The following is a 14700-nucleotide window of genomic DNA, read 5'->3' on the forward strand; positions in this document are numbered from 1 at the left end:
CTGGTGGATATACGCACTTAACCGGGGTTGTCTTTGAGGGAGTATAGATTTTTGGGTCGGGACGCTTGGGACATTTACTGTCGAAGGCAAGGTGTTTACCTTTGCAGTTGGTACAAGAAGGAGAAGATGTGCAGGTGGCAGGGTCATGTTTCAATCCGCAGCGGTAGCAAAGCGGTTTCTGTTGACACGATGTGAAATTGTGGCCAAAGCATTTGCCGCACTGAAGTGGCTGAGGGCTGGGAGACTGGGATGGTTCGCAGCGATAGTTGCGAGAGAACATCTTGAAGCCTTTTGATAATAATGTGTCGATTGATTTAGGGCAAGTGGAGATTATGCGAAACAAGAACGTATCCTTGCTCGTTTGCCTGGACTTAATGCGCCAAGCGCTTTTGGCCTCAATGTTTTGGTCCTTTAACGCAGTTAGGACGTCTGTTGAAGAGATGTTTAAGTCGACCGAGCGGGCCACACAGGAACAGGTAGGTTTGTGATTGCGGATATTTGGAGTCGGGAGTAAGGTTTTTTTGTTTTTCTTTTCTTGTAGTTGGATTTTTTCGGATAGCAAGGATCGTAAAGGTTTCAGTTTATTCACTAGGTCGGGATCACGGGAAGTGACCAAGGCTTTATTGTCTCGAAAGACGGTCAGCGAGACGAAAATGAAGGATGGCAGGCTTTTTAACGTGGTGAAAAGGTCTTTTGATTCGCAAATTTGTTAGGGATATTTATGATTAGTGCCGTGAATATTGGCAGGAAGGTTTCAGGTCTAGGGGATTGGGATTTAGATGAAGATGAGCATGCGGAGGAGTATGAAGAGAATCGGTTTCTGGGACGTTTAACTACTCGAAAAGGTTGCTCGTCGGGAGAAGTGGTTCTGGGGTTTTTGGTGGTGGGTGTTTCCATAGTGTAAGTGTTGTTGAATGTGTCAGTGTTTGATTGTTCAAAAAATTGAAGGAGCTGGTTAGTTGATTAGATTGTTGACTGTTGTAGGGATAGTGTTAATTCAAAGGGACGTTGCGTACTCGGTCCCAGTGAATGTCGGTTAGTTATAATAAATTGTATATTTTTACCTCTGTCGGCTGCGCTACTGGTCTACTGCTTACTTCTGGTAGAGTTTATCTGTGAAAAAAAGCTGAAGCAATCGAACAATTTCGTTCCGCTCGTGGTCGTTTGCTGACTGCTGGTGGTTGGTTGGTTGCTGGATTGGTTTGGTGCTAGTCTGCTCGGCTCGAAGGTTCGATGTGGTATGTCGATGACTTTTTTTTTGTGGCATTGGCTAGAGGGGAAACCTTCAAAAGGCACCACGCAATTGGTTCGGCGTGGTAGTGTCTTACTCACTAAAACCCCTCGTTCTTCAAGTTCCAGTTCTGTGACTTCTCCTTGAAATCTGAAACAGATACTTTCTCGTGTGTTTGTTAATTGAAATAACTTAGAACCATCGTTTGTCTGTAAAGGTGAACAATGAGCCATATGGTTCTGGACATCTGAAACTGGAATTGTTTTACATATTTACATGTTATATACACTTGTGTTTTATAAATATGTATAAACAATCTGTGGATAAATAAATAAATAATCTGTTAATGTAAAGATACGGAATGGTTAGTACATATCACATCGAGCAACGACCGTTGTTAGTTGGTTATTGTGAATTAGTTTAACATGGTCATTTTGGGTCGTTTATGCTTGTAAGGCACGTGCTCATTGTATCCTACTATTTCGCGAACCAGCGCGTTATGGCGGGTTTGGCAGGTTACGAAGGTTTTTGTTGCCATCTCTTGAAGTAAGTCCTTAACCCAAGGGACCTTTAAGTCCTGGTGAAGCGTCGCATTCGAAACGAACCAAGGAGCATTCGTCGCAAGCCTCAATGCCTTGTTTTGAACGAATTGAAGTTTGTTCAAGTGCGTCTTGGCTACGTATGAATACACTGGTGCGGTGTACGTCATCGCCGGTCTAATGATCGATGTGTATAGCCGAAGTTTGTTGTTGAGGCTTAGTTTGTTCCTATGATTTATAAGCGGGTACAGGAGAAACATCACTGCTGATGCATTTTGAGTGCAATGATCGGTGTGATGTTTCCATGTAAGTCCGCGGTCTAGCTGGATACCTAGGTACTTAGCTTCGGTTTTCCAAGGGATCGGACGGCCGAAAAGGGTGACTTGACCAAACGGGCTCTGTCTTCGTTTCGTAAAAAAAAGAGCGCAGCTCTTTTCCGGGTTCACCGCTATACGCTAGGTTCTGAACCAATCCTCCAATCGGTTGGCGGATTCCTGTAACCGTTCCGTGATGACATGCGGTGCTATCGACTTTGTCATTACGGTTGTGTCGTCGGCGTACCCGCCGTCTTCGGTGTGTCGGTGGGGTAGATTGCGAACAGAAGCGGCGATAGCGGTGAACCCTGTGGGGTTCCAGCCTCCATTGTACGAGAACTAGAGCGGACATCTCCTAGTTTCACAGTAAAACTGCAATCCCGGAGGAATAACGCAATAGTTTTAACTAAAGCCGGGTGGTAACCTGCACAAAAAAGTTTGTAAATTAAGCCATTATGCCATACCTTATCGAAAGCTTTCGAAACGTCGAGAAAAATCGCCTCTGTTGATTGCTTTCGGTTGAAACCAGCTGTCGCGAATTCCACCACTCGTAGAATTTGTTGCTGAAACTCCATCAGGGCCGGAAGCTTTCCTAGGATTGGTAGCCTTCAGTAACTCCCTTATCTCCTGCGGGTTGGTCGGTTTTACGAAACCTGTGTGGGCTGCTCTAAGTAGACGTTGAACGGCGCGGTCGACTTGTTCGATTCGGTCATCGTCTACGTTATCCTCGTTATGTCGGAAAGCGATCTCTAGGCAGTCCGCGAAGGTTTCCGCCTTTTCGGATGGTACGTATACCACCCCGCGCTCTCCGTGAATGGGAGTGGTGCCACGTGATTCGTCCTTCAGCGAACGTGCTAATTTCCACAGGAAACCTGGAAGCTGATCTGCGTTAGTGAGCCTTACCTGCCACCATTCACCGTGTACATCCAAAAGCGCGTCTTTCACTTGTTGCGACAACTGGTTCATTTCGGCCCGGTCGACCGGGTTCCGGGTTCGCTGCCAACGGCGTCGGGCTCGATTTTTCTCCCTGATAAGTCGAACGAGTGTGGCAGGGATGCGAATCGGTGTCCTTGTCGTTGTGTTGATCCTTGTCGTTTGTTCCAGTGACGACAGTACTGCGGTTGTAAATGTGTCGACGGCTTCTTCGATGTCCTGTTGGCTTCGGATTACTTTGATCTTAGGAAAATTTACCTGAAGATGGTCGGTAAATGCTGGCTAACAGGTGGACTTTCTTTCGTAGACGGTGCTGTTGTTGTTGTCAAGTTGGTAGTAAATTTGTATCGCGCGACACCTATGTAATTTAAAATTTAAAAATGTGTTTGGTATTTTCTCAATAAAATAAATTACATTAAGTTTTATCATAGTTATTTATTATTCAAGTGAGATACCTAATTATTTAATATGGTAGCAGAGCGTGGTTCGATGAAAATTTGGTTGTTGAGTTGGAAGTAAGAGGAGAAAGGAAAAAAAGTGACGGTTGAATCCTGCATTTTTAAAGAATAAAGTTCGTGGAAAAGTTTCAGTTGAAAATTGTTTTTAAGAAAAAAAAAAGGTCTCAGTTTGTGAGCAAAATGGTGAACGAAATAAAAATTCCCGTTTTCGAAAGAAGAAAAGAATTATAATGATTCTGAAAATGAAGAAATGTGAAGTTGTTGCAGTTAGAGAACGTGCAAACGAAAACGAAGGAGAGTGGAATGAAATGGATTTGAAAGCTATAAATATAATATACAGTGGAATTTCGAATGATCAGTTACAATTTATTAAAGACAAAGAAACGGCCTATGACATTATGAAAAAATTCGATGAGATGTATTTGACAGAATCAACTGCTCTTCAAATATGTGTAAGAAATTAACTAGAAAGGCTTAGATTAAAAGATTTTGAAGATTCAGCTACATTTTTTGCTGAATTTGAAAAGATAATTAATGAGTTAAGAAGTGCTGGGGCTACAGTTTCTGGAATGGAAAAATTGATGATAAAAATGCTTCCAAGTTCGTTGAGCTATGTTGGAGACCTTGTTGAAAGAAAGAGATCAAACTGTCGAGTATGTGAAAAGTAAAATTAAAATGAATAAACAAAAAGAAAAAGAAGATAATAGCAAAAATAGTGCAAGTGTATTCAAAACTGAAAAAAAACAAGGACAAAATTGTTTCAAGTGTGGAAAATTTGGACATTTCAAAGCTCAGTGTCCCAATACAAAGCCGGGCGAAAATTCATGGAAACCCAGAGGTGGCATGTATCAGCAAGTAGGCGGACGCCAACAAAGTTGGCAGTATCGTGGCAACAGTCGTGGGAGCCGGGGCTCCAGTCAACATCGTCGTGGTGGCGGTTGGCAGCAAGGTTATTACCAAAGAGCGGAAGATGGCAGCTCAAGTAGTTATTGTACTGAGATTGCATCACATAAATCTATAGTTAATGGTTGCTTTGATAAAGTAGAATGGCTTTTAGATAGTCGATGTTCTGACCACATTGTCAATAATGATGAATACTTTTATTAATCAATTGTTCTTAAAACACCTGTGGATGTTAAAATTGCTGATGGTCGTATATTAAAAGCTACTAAAATAGGTAACATAGTACATGACTTCAATGTTGTTGGTCAAATGATAAGAAATAAAATGTCAAATGTATTTNGGATTTTTATAGTTTCAGATAATGAAGTTCCTTCCTTTCATTCTTATTTTCTTAATCTCCATATTTCCTCTACACTTTTGTGAAGAAAACTTTTTAGTAACCCAAATCCAACATAATCCTGGAATTTATTTTGAGAAAATGGCCAATGTTCAGTTCTATAGCAATGAGTGGAAATTAATAACACATGTAGATATTAAACAATATCTTGACAATTTCGAAAGACTTGTTAATTTTAACGATAGAACAATCTCTATGTGCAATAAATTAAAAGACTACGTCACCTCTACTTGCAGCCAATATTTAGCAGTAACTCGAGAAATCATACAGAAAATAAAAGCTCAAACTATTCTTGTTCAAGATCTTGTCGGATCTAATAATTTACCTCTCCGGAAAAGACGTGGATTATTTGATATAATTGGTAAAGCCGAGAAAATACTTTTCGGAACTCCTGACGCGGATGATGCCTTGTATTATGACAAAACCATTTCAGAAATTTCCGAAAATGAACGTAAAATGCATAACTTACTTGTTAAACAAACATCCGTAGTTCAAGGTACCGTTCATTCCATTAATCAAACAATTAGTAATGTTGTACATAACGAAGCCTTGGTGCAGAAAAATCTTGACGAACTTGCAGATTCTTATAAATTAATGTATTCTGAAGTTTCAAACGTTAAGACGAATATAGATATAGAAGTTAAATTTGTAAAACATGTCAATATTTTAACATCCATAATTAACCAATATCAGATTGATATTCAGAACTTGATAAATGCGCTTATTGTAGCCAGAGTGGGTCAGATACATCCTTCTATCCTTAGCCCTAACCAGTTAATCGCAGTAATCAAAAAGCTCTTTCCTACCTTTCCCCGCGACTACACTATCCTGTTTTTCTATCAACGGAAAATAGTCATCTTCTTCACAAGCTAATCATGGTTATAAAAGTTCTACTAGAGAAGGACGAAGAATGCACTGTTTTTAAATTGCATCCCTTACCATTTAATGCTTCAGGATCATTCATCTTCATTCAACCATCAGTCACTTACCTGGCCATCGACAAATCTAAGCAGCTTTTCGTTAGTGTAAGTGAAAGTGAATTTCAACAATGTGTAGATTTAAAAAGTGAGCGTTTGTGCAAACATCAGCAACTAGCAAGAGTAATGATGAACTCAGAGATACGTGAAATTGCACTTTACAAAAATAAATTGAACTCAATGAATGACTGAGAGAGAAAAATATCACATAACACTAGGTCATATAAATTATAACTATTTGAAAACTATGTGTGATAAACAAGTATTAAAAGGTCTGCCTAAAGAGTTAGAGTCTGATTATTTTAAGTGTGGTATATGTTTAGAAAATAAAATGCATAATTTGCCATTTAAAAATGGAAGAACTAGGGCAAGTGATATATTAGAAATTGTTCACACAGATCTGAATGGTCCTCATAGTACTCCTGGATTGAATGAGGAACGATGTTTTTTGACTTTCATTGATGATTTTAGTAAAGCGGCTCAGGTTCATGTAATTAAATCTAAGAGTGAAGTCTATAACTGTTTTGTCGAATATATAAATTCAATTGAAAATATGACTGGTAAAAATATAAAGAAATTGCGCTGTGATAATGGTAAGGAATATATGTCTAAATGTCTAAATTTGCGTGTGAAAAAGATATTGAAATAGAACCTTGTCCGCCATATGTTCATGAGCTAAATGGGACAGCAGAAAAATATAATAGAGATATAATGGATATGTCTAGATGTTTGTTAGCAGAAGCAAAGGTACATAAGTGTTTTTGGCCAGAAATTGTTAAGACAGCGGCTTATTTAAAGAATAGAATTATAACAAATACTATTGTCAAAAATAAAACTCCTTACGGAATAATGTTTGGTGAGAAACCGAGTGTAGAACATTTAAAACTGTTTAGTAGTAGGGTTTTTGTAAGAGTACCTGAACAAAAGAGACATTCAAAATGGGATAAAAAAGCAGATCTGAGTGTGTTGTTAGGTTATGAAAATGTTGGTTATAGAGTCTTGATAAATAATAAAGTTGTTGTTGCTAAACATGTTGATATAATTGAAGAGGGCACACCTTGTATTGGTCGTGATTCAGTAAGCAATATTAAAAACTTTGCTGAAATTCGTTTAAATGATAAGAATGTAAGTAATCACGAAAATGTGAATGTTAATCAGAATTTAAATGATATCGAAAATTCCAATGATAATCAGAATTTAAATAATAATGATGATATGTACAATATTGAATATATCGAATTAAGACGATCAACTAGAGAAAGAAAAAAACCTGCTAGAGTTAATTACGAATTGTTTGTAATAGCATTATTTATGTAAATTATGTAGACGCAAGTAATCCTATTTCCTATACTGAAGCGATGAATAGTAAAAGTCCTGAACGATGGGAAGAAGCAATGGAAAAAGAAATCGACTGTTTAATTAAAAATAAAACTTGGGTATGTGTCGAAAAACCAAATAACAAAAAATATTAGATCTTCAATGGGTTTATACTATAAAAGCTAATGATGTTTATAAAGCAAGATTGGTTGTTAGGGGGTATCAACAAAAAGAACTGATTGATGATATTTATTCACCTGTTGGAAGAATGCAAACGTTAAAAATTTTATTGTCATACTGTTGTAATAATAATTTAATTATAATACAAATGGATGTTAAAACAGGCTTTTTAAATGGCAAAGTCAAATCTGAAGTGTATGTAAAACAACCTGAAGGTTTTGAGGATGGAACAGATTTAAGATACTTAAACTTCAAGAAAAGTGGAAATGATAATTGTTTGTATGTTTTAAAAGAGAAAGATAATAATGTCTACCTAATTTTATTTGTCGATGATTTGTTAATATGTTGCAAAGATATAGAAAAGTTAAATAATATTAAAAAATTGCTAATGGAAAGATTTCAAATGAAAGATTTTGGTTATGTTAAACTTATCTTGGTATTAATATCGATTATGACTATGTTAATGGGAAAATGACTTTGAATCAAAAAAATTACATTGTATCATTAGGAAATAAATATAGTCTTGAAAACTCTAAATTGTATGCAACTCCGATGGAGCTAAATTTAAAATTATTACCTGCAAAAGTAGTGAGGGAAGAGATTAAATGTAGAAATTTGATTGGTGCGTTACTATATATTAGTTCAGGTACAGGACCTGACATAAGCTTTAGTGTAAATTATCTAAGTCGATTCCAGAACTGTTATGACAACACACATTATAAATATGCGTTAAGAGTACTTAAGTATTTATTGTTGACCACAGATTTGAAGTTGACTTATAATAAAAATGTTAATTCTGATACTCTAAGTTGTTATGTAGATGCCGATTGGGCAGGTGATGTGACTGACAGAAAATCTACGACTGGTTATGTGTTAAAAATGTATAATAATATAATATTTTGTAAATCTAAAAAACAGAATAGCGTAACAAAATCTTCAACATCTGCTGAATATGTAGCATAATCAGAGTGTGTAAGCGAATTAAAAGTTGTGAAGGTTAAGGTTTCAATACCTATAAAAATTTATGAAGATAATTCAGGTGCGATAAGCATAGTCAAACATGGAAATTTTACAAAAAATTCCAAGTATATTGAAACTCATTATCATTTTGTAAATGAGAATTATATGAACAAAACTGTTGATGTTGTCAAAATAAATTCAGAAGAGAATGTTGCTGACATTCTCACTAAATCGTTAGGAATTATAAAATTCGAAAAGTTTAGGAAAGCACTAGGTATTTTATAAAATGCTTATGTTATTTTATGTTTAAAACGCGATACAAATTTAAGGAGGCGTGTCAAGTTGGTAGTAAATTTGTATCGCGCGACACCTATGTAATGTAAACTACTTTACTTGGAGTTAGTTGTTCGATGACCGCTGCCACGATAAAATGTGTTTGGTATTTTCTCAATAAAATAAATTACATTAAGTTTTATCATAGTCATTTATTATTCAAGTGAGATACCTAATTATTTAAAAGTTGTCACCTATAGACAGAATAACCGGGTTGTGGTCTGAGGAAAGCTCACTTACCGCTGACAGCGTGAAGTCTTGTACGACGTCCTTAAAGATGGTGATGTCCAAAACGTCTGGCAGCCATGCACCGTTTTCTGCGGGGTATGTAGCTTCGTCTGGCCCGACTACTACTACTTAAACTACGTTCCTGGTTTGTGCATAGTTGTACAGGACCGTGCCGCTTGCGTTTGTTCGGCGACTGTTCCAAGCTGGGTATTTGGAATTGAAGTCGCCGGCGGCAATTGTTGCTACTTCAGCGTGCAGGATATCGTCTAGGTCCTCTGCTGTGATTGGGCGGCCGGACGGTCGGTATTCTGCTATCAGACGTAGAGGGCCTCTTGTCGTCACGACTTCGACAGTTGTCGTTTCTATTTGTTCTGTAGACACAACGGCAACGGGATAGTGTTCGAGCGAGAGCTTAACATACACGACTGTACCACTACCTAACCTGTTTTCTCGGTCGGTCCGGTATAAAGCATAGTTTGGTAACTTCGCAGTTATACCTTCCCGTAGGTGGGTTTCGCTAATATGAACAACATCTATTGAGAGCTTTTCCGCTAGCTCAAGTAGCTCTAAATGTTTATCCCGGAGAACGCGTGCCTTCCAAAAAAACACCTGTAAAGAGCACGGATTAGTTTTTTGTTTTCTCATTAACTTACCCAGTTAAATAGGGATACGATGTGCTGTGCGCATCCTAGTAGGCGTGCTAGGATGTCCGCTGTGCCGGTTGCACCGGCTAGGGCGTTCGCGACCTTCTGGGCGACAGAAACCACCTTTTGAAGATCCAGCGTGGCTAGCATCTGGAGAATGCTGGAGAGCGTATCCGTTGGCGCTGCCTGGGGGGCAGCTGGAGTTTTCCGGGAGGCGGGCGGTGCGGCTGTAGGTGATGCGGTCGGCTTCGGTGCCACGGCCCTGGCGAATGGCGTTTGCTGGAGGCTGCTGTTGTGTCGACGCTTTCGGTGCCTTCGTTGCCCTCGGTCGTGGTCGGGTGAGCTCGGGGAAGCTCGGGCACCTTCAATAGCTCGCTGGGTGAGCTTCGGCACAGTTGGCACACGTTGCCGGTTGCTCCCTTGGCTTTGCGCAGTCCTTGGTCAGGTGACCTTCACCACACTTAACACAGCGTGGCTTGGCCGTGCAGCGGAATTGTGCGTGGCCGAATCGTTGGCAGCGGTGGCACTGCCCGATGGTGGTCCGTTGTCGTGGCGATTCAACTGAAACTTTAAGGAAACACACCGTTGTTACCTTAAGGATGTCCTTGGCTTTACTGTCTTTCGACAGTATCACTAGGACCAGCGGTATCTAGGCCTTCGTCTTCGCTAACGTCTTCCTCACGACGTTTCGGACTGGGAGCCCCTTCTCCTTCAGATCGTCCTCTACCTCATCTGTCGAGGTGTTGACTGGAATGCCGCGTATAACTATCTTCAGCGGCTTTTCTTCCTGCAATAGAAAGGAATGGTATTTAATTTTCTGTTTATCCAATAAATGGATGATACCCCTGTAGTCTTTTACATAAGCTGGTTGGATGCCGATGCCTGTCGCCATGTTTCTCGCCTTGGTAAAGTTGAGGTTTCTTGCTTTCATCTGATTACACAGGCTGGTCCACTTTCCTGTGTGTCTGACGATTATAGGCGGAACCCTGGTCTTCTTGGGTGCCAATCTGGTAGGCGAATGCTCCGCTTCGCTATCCGACAGGTCCATTTCCGACGACAATGGATCGTAGAAATTATTCGTCTCGGTCGGTGGTGGCGTCTTCACTCTCAGGTCGGTTACCCTCTGGCGTTTCGATGGTAAACGGAACTCGGTTTCCGCCGTCCTAGCGGAAGGGGTTCGCGAGCTGCAAGCAGCCGCTTCGTCCATCGCTGTTTGGCTTCCTCCGGTGTCGTCGTCCATTACTTCTTTTCGATTTTGTAAAATTAGTTTTGAAAAAGACTGAAAAGCTATCAAGCTGGTAGCTACGCTCTCTGGTATTCTTCTCGCTGTGGTTTCTGCTCGATGCGTCTGCTCAGGTCGAAGATCAGTCGAGGAGTCACATGTCGATGACAGCTGCTGTTTGGTATTTATATTGTTTCGGTGTTGAACAATCTTGAAGATCCGTGGGGCACATCGCTGTTAGCGTAGTTGTGGGTACCGGCTTTTGTAGTTGACGTAGGACTTCAGCAGCCGTCGTATGTATAGAGGATATTCTGGTATGAGCTCCTTGTTTGAGGAGTGATGTAGCTTAATCGGTTTAATTATTGGATGTTTCAGCTGAAATTGTATTACTTACATCTTGAAAAATTGTTCGAAAATTAGAAGTTTATTATTCAAAACAATATTCGATCACTTTTCATCTAAAATGTATTTAGAAAGACTCCCACATAGCATCACAAAGATTTGATGACAACATTCCAAAAACCTACGAGCAGGCAATAGTAGACACGTAACTGATTTTCATTATTAACGCTAAATTTAGGGAAACAACTGGACAAGGATGGGAATTTTCTAAAATTTAGAGAGTCTAGATCTCTAGAGGTGCAGCTGAACTTTTATCTTTAGCTTAACCATTGTCTAGGAATCGAATGAATTTAATACGCATCAATAATATGTATTTTTTAATTATAGCAATAAACAGCAAAAATCTCATTGAAATGTATTTATACTTATTTATACTTGTTCTGTTTGTGAAGATTTGCATTTTATTTATAAATGTCAGGCATTTTTAAAATTAGACATAAAGGAAAACGTCGTCACTTATTCTTGAATTGTTTAAAAAATGTCTAACATCACGTATAATAAAGATTTGCATTAGCCAATTTCAAATGTTTCAAAGGGTTTCGAAACTTTTGTGAGGATCGGGTTAATAACATAAAACACATTAAATATTTGAGCTTTTATTGTTGTATGCTGGCATGTGGCNTAGAGTTTATCTGTGAAAAAAGAAAGCTGTCTAAAGAAGCAATCGAATAATTTCGTTCCGCTCTTGGTCGTTCGCTGACTGCTGCTGGCTGGTTGCTTGGTTGCTGGATTGATTTGCTGCTGGTCTGCTGCTGACGTCTGATCGGCTCGAAGGTTCGATGTGGTATGAGGGATGAAAGCTGCTGTTTGGTATTTATATTGTTTCGGTGTTGAGCAATCTTGACGATCCGTGGTGCACATCGCTGTTAGCGTAGTTGGGTGTACCGGCTTTTGTAGTTGACCTAGGACTTCAGCAGCCGTCGTATATATGGAGGATATTCTGGTATCAGCTCCTTGTTTGAGGAGTGATGTAGCTTAATCGGTGTAATTGTAGGATGTTTCAGCTGAAAATTGTATTACATCTTGAAAAATTGTTCGAAAATTCCAAATTTATTTTGCAAAACAATATTCGATCACTTTTCATATAAAATGTATTCTGAAAGACTCCCACATAGCATCACAAAGATTTTATGATAACATTCCAAAAACCTACGAGCAGCCAATAGTGGACACGTAACTGATTTTCATTATTAACGCTAAATTTAGGGAAACAATTAGACAAGGATGAGAATTTTCTAAAATTTAGAGAGTCTAAATCTCTAGAGGTGAAGGTGAACTTTTATCTTTAGCTTAACTTAACCATTGTCTAGGAATCGAATGAATTTAATACGCATCAATAAAATGTATTTTCTGATTATAGTAATAAACTTCAAAAATCTCATTGAAATGTATTTGCGGCCACACATATTAGTACTTGTTCTGTTTGTGAAGATGTGCATTTTGTTTATCAATGTGAGGCATTTTTAAAATTGGACATAAAGCAAAACGCCGTCACTTATTTTTTAATTGCTTAAAGAATGTCTAACATCACGTATAATAAAGACTTGCATTAGCCAATCTCAAATGTTTCAAAGGATTTCGAAACTTTTGTGACGATCGGGTTATAACATAAAACGCAATTATTAATGGAGTAAAGTTTTGATATATTCGTTATAATTTATATTTTGTACCTTACACTAAAAGCTAGTAATTGTCTGAAGCCTGTTGGCGTTATGTAAAATAATATATAAAAGATGAAGCATTTATTTTATTTAATTGTTACAATTTTTAACCACAAAATTTAGTTCGCTTGTAATAAACTAAAGAAACTTAGGTTTTACTCGTACCGTGAAGTGAAGGTGAATCATGTGCAAAAATTGAATCATCAATACTTCTGATTGTTTTCGTTTAATTTTTGATTCGGGTGACTAACTATTAATAAAAGCCAAACCAATTTTTTATTATTCCTGATAAAAATTCCATTGATTTCCACAAAAACTGGCATAGTATTATTAGTGAAATGTAATAATACAGTAGCTCTTGATACTGTAATAGATTTGTTTAAAGGTAAATATTAGGATATAAATGCTTTTATTTGTGAATTAGGTATTTGAAAGATTACAAAAAAACTTAATTTGAACGTATTATTCCGAACTATTATTTTTGTTTTGTGTACAGATTATTTGCTTTAATTGATGGTCCCCACATACGAAATTATTATAGTGCATACAGGACTGTCTAGATCAGGGGTCCGCAACCTGTTTGTCCTTAAGGGCGCAATACTAAATTTAGAAATCACCGAAGGCGCATATTTTACAGATAATCAACAGGTATAAATAGGCGTTAAAAAGAAAACAGATTTTTTATAACTTTATTTTGTTGGTGTCATACATAATGATACATATAATTCAGTGTGAAACTTGGGTGTCCATATTTTTTTAAAATAGGATACTTATTTTCATTGACTATGTTCCAAAACATTTTATCATTACTATGCGCTTTTAAAATAATAGGAACATGAAACACAACATTATCAGGTACTACTCCAATGAATACCAATGTCAATTTTAAAAATTCTAAATAATCGGCTCTGCAAACTCACTTATGTCGAGAATATCATTTTTCAGAATATTACAGATTATCGGATCATTTATTTCAGATTCAAATTTTGTAAGGTCCAATGCATCTCACTCTTTCCTGAACCTTAAAAATAAAGGCACGTTTGGTCCAGAAGAATTGAAAATTTGACAATCGAATATAATAAAAAATAAAAACTGGGATCTCTCTGAAAGCCTTGTTGACTGGAAGAGCTCGTTTCTGACGACTCAATTTGTGAACTAGGTTCAAAACTTTCTAAAGGAAAAATAAAAAAAAAAGTTTTAATTTCAAAATATAAACCATAGAATACAGAAATTGTTCCAATATTTACCAGAAATTGGATCTTCAACCTCATCGATAAATCCAACACGACAAGGCTTACGTTGATTTAATAAAAAATTTTTAATTTTATCATCAATCATAGTCAAAGCATCATTATGAGCAATGTCGAATAAGTTCTTAAGGTATGATGAAAAAGCTTCCTCGTTATTTGTTTGGATAATTACTCTTACTGAAGAGCTTTTTTGCAAACTGCGCCACTCATTATATAATCGGTCAATTTTTGCAATGCATCGACATTTTTGCTGGGTTGGTATTTTCACTTTTTGCCAAAAAGTAATTAATTGATCATAAACTAAATATTTACTATCATGTAAATTATGCTAATAATAACAGGTTAACACATTATAGTCAATGATGTGAAGAGTACAGTCATAACAAATTAAACCAAGCAATATCTACTGTAAATAGATTTTTAGAAGTGTTAATAATTTAGGGAAATATCGACATCGATATCATTATGGATTAATCATAGGTAACTCACCGATAGATTTGAAAATCATAAAATTGAAAATCATTTACCCATGTCAAAATATCAAGGAAAGATCTGAAATTCAAGATATTTTAAGAGAATTGTTCATATTTCAAAAAAAATAAAGTTTTTAGTGCTAAAATAAATGACTTAATAAAGTTAATAAGTTTACCAATGAGATTATCTCGATGGATATGAACTTCATCTAAAACCAAAAGAAATTCTTTTGTAGAGAATTTAATTTCCTATAAGCCTGTTTTCATGATTTTTTATC

General features: G+C 37.4%; 1 protein-coding gene across 1 annotated transcript; it reads right to left on the reverse strand.

Annotated features, from left to right (window-relative positions):
* Positions 1-1560: 1560 nt before the first annotated feature.
* LOC108742322 lies at positions 1561-8910 on the reverse strand. The gene is made up of 2 exons (XM_018477499.2): positions 8783-8910; positions 1561-3375 (listed from the first exon to the last, which is right to left on the reverse strand). Exon 2 carries the CDS (start codon positions 3048-3050, stop codon positions 2550-2552), a length of 501 nt encoding a protein of 166 aa, XP_018333001.1. The 5' UTR covers positions 3051-3375; positions 8783-8910; the 3' UTR covers positions 1561-2549.
* Positions 8911-14700: the final 5790 nt, after the last annotated feature.

This window comes from Agrilus planipennis, unplaced genomic scaffold, assembly GCF_000699045.2.
Source record: "Agrilus planipennis isolate EAB-ADULT unplaced genomic scaffold, Apla_2.0 scaffold4, whole genome shotgun sequence".
Classification (NCBI taxonomy): Eukaryota; Metazoa; Arthropoda; class Insecta; order Coleoptera; family Buprestidae; genus Agrilus; species Agrilus planipennis.

What these genes read in the sequence shown, in the direction of transcription:
- LOC108742322 (XM_018477499.2), bottom strand. Translation starts at nt 3,050, where the DNA reads ATGAACCAGTTGTCGCAACAAGTGAAAGACGCGCTTTTGGATGTACAC.